This window comes from Nansenia antarctica, assembly GCF_963989245.1.
Source record: "Nansenia antarctica genome assembly, chromosome: 2".
In the NCBI taxonomy this organism is placed as follows: Eukaryota; Metazoa; Chordata; class Actinopteri; order Argentiniformes; family Microstomatidae; genus Nansenia; species Nansenia antarctica.
Window position 1 is genome coordinate 78,079,217 of NC_137675.1, and position 2,367 is coordinate 78,081,583.

At 44.1% G+C, this 2,367-nt stretch overlaps 1 protein-coding gene across 3 annotated transcripts in view; it reads left to right on the forward strand.

The window, feature by feature from the left end:
• Nucleotides 1–362: 362 nt before the first annotated feature.
• Nucleotides 363–2,367, forward strand: part of LOC308151193 (uncharacterized protein) — a 14,220-nt gene continuing 12,215 nt past the window's right edge. For all 3 annotated transcript variants that reach the window (XM_080524018.1, XM_080524019.1, XM_080524020.1), the window contains exons 1-4: nucleotides 363–466; nucleotides 1,169–1,231; nucleotides 1,921–2,052; nucleotides 2,202–2,267. In XM_080524018.1, the coding sequence (XP_080380144.1) occupies nucleotides 1,184–1,231; nucleotides 1,921–2,052; nucleotides 2,202–2,267 (246 nt within the window). In that variant the 5' untranslated portion in view covers nucleotides 363–466; nucleotides 1,169–1,183. The remainder of the gene's footprint in view (nucleotides 467–1,168; nucleotides 1,232–1,920; nucleotides 2,053–2,201; nucleotides 2,268–2,367) is intronic.

Here is a 2,367-nt window from a genome sequence, read left to right on the forward strand (position 1 = left end):
AAGAGTTATTTCACACTTTTTTGTTAAGTACATCATTCCACATGTGTTCATTCATAGTTTTGATGCCTTCAGTGAGAATCTACAATGTACGGTAATAGTCATGAAAATAAAGGAAACACATTGAATGAGAAGGTGTGTCCAAACTTTTGGCCTGTACTGTATATATATGTGTGTGTTATTGTCATTTATTTTAATTTTCTTACTATCCTCCTCTTACTGTATTTTTTTTAATGCTGTATGTAAAGCACTTTGAATTGCCTCTATAAAGCACTATGAAATGTGCTACTCAACTAAACTTACTTTGCCTTGCCTTGTTACTACACAGCATCAGCACTAGGGGGCGCGACATCCGGATGAATCGAACCTCTCGGTAAACACACGCGCTTGGCGTCTTGAGCGCGAGGAAGGCAGTCAGCCAGCTATTTACGAGACGAAAACGGATCTGAAGAACATTTCTGACTCACTGGTAACTACCGTCCTGGGTCGGGGAAAGCAGGTTTATTTGTCTTTCATACTCTCATGCCTCAATGCCTGCCTACAATACTTCCTTGGCATGATTTAGCTGGCGAGATAGCTAGCTTGCTACCTAAATGTTCTCTGCTGTTTGGAACGTGCTACATAGAAGCTAGACACCTTTTAGTACTCGCTAGCTCACTCACTTCAGTCGTTTGACTCATGTAAGGTAGGGCTGTGAAGAGAAGAGGATGGGTGGAGTTGGAGGAGGGTACAAACGGAGAGATAAAGAGACTGCTTCATGTTTGTCTACTGCACTTCAAACACTGGGCATGTCGCTTAGGATTCAAAGCCTTATTCGTGCTGTTCAGAGTGATCGTACAAACACGTCAGGCTGTATACAGGAAAATATGATGGTCGGTGTGACGAGGAATAGATCTGTTGTGTTACCAACCTAAACCATGAACGCTGATCGCCCAATGCATGGCCAACACATTGCTTCAGTCTATTTAGAACAGTGTTGTTGATGTTGGAATGCCGTCTTCTCTTCTCACCTCGTTTACCAATAACCCCGCCCTCTCACTTCCTGTCTGAGCATGGTGCTTGTAACAGGGGAGGCTGGAGGAGGTAGAAATAGCAGGATCATTGTAACGCACTTGTGTATCCGCCACTAGCCTTCACTGGTGTCTCTGTTTCCTCTGTAATGATGATGAAGAGGGGGAGAACAGAGATGGAGTCCGACACTGCCAGAACTGTGAAGAGGTTCTCCAAATCGGAGGTGAGAAGTAGTTTTTTTCATTCATTCATTCAAACCTTTATTTAAACTCGTAAGTTACTGAGGTTGCCCTCATTTACAGCAGCAACGAGTGAACAAAAGAGAACCAACAATACAAGTCATAAACAGAATAAAAATCAAACCAAAATATTAAAATATTATAAATACTAAGAAATGTACAACATAATTTAAAAACAGTTACAAGAAGTGACACAGAGGGGAAAAACCAAGTTCTTAAAATCATTGAGTGATGGGAGAGTGACCAGTTTCAGAGAATTCTGAATAGAGTTCCAAGTGTTAGCAGCATCATAAGCGTAGGCTGTCCTACCCAGCTTAGTAGACATTTGAGGGACCGTACAAACCAACCACTCGCTGGAGCGTGTTTGATAGGAAGAAACATTCCAGTCCAACAGGGAAGTAATATAGGGGGGGAGTTTGCCTGAAATCCCCTTAAATATAAATTGATACCAGTGATAATCTCGGCGGGCTGCGAGAGATGTCCAGCCAACCTTATCATATAAGACACAGTGGTGAGTGTTATATTTGTCTTGAGTGATGAATCTGAGTGCAGAGTGGTATACCGAATCCAGAGCCTTTAAGGTAGTGACAGCCGCGTGATTAGTTCTGGTGTGGGTGTGGGTGTGGGCGTGTGCGCGTGGGTGTGCGCACTGACTGTCCTGTCTCCCCTTCAGCTCCAGACTATGGTCGACAAGGCGGTATATGACGCAGTCAAGCAGACAGAGGCCAAAATGGATTCTCTTCAAGAGAAGGTTCAGCAGCTGGAGTGTGAACCCAAATTCGACCTCACCATCCGCCATCTGGAGGTGTGTGTGTGTGTGTGTGTGTGTGTGTGTGTGAGTGAGACCCCCCCCTCCTTCACTCTTTCCCAGTGTATCAACTCCAACTTTTTCCATGTATTTGTTTCTCTGAGAGAATGTTTTTTATTTGAGTGACATGTCTCTCTCTCCCTCAGGCACATATTAAGAAGGTGAAGCGTAGAGGAGATGCAGCCATGAACTATTTGAGGAGTATAGAAAAGGTAGGTCCCTGCTCAGACCACACAGAGTCCGGTATGACACACACACCACTCAGATCAAATACGACACACACACAGAGTTCCATTGTGGGGGTTCCGCTGA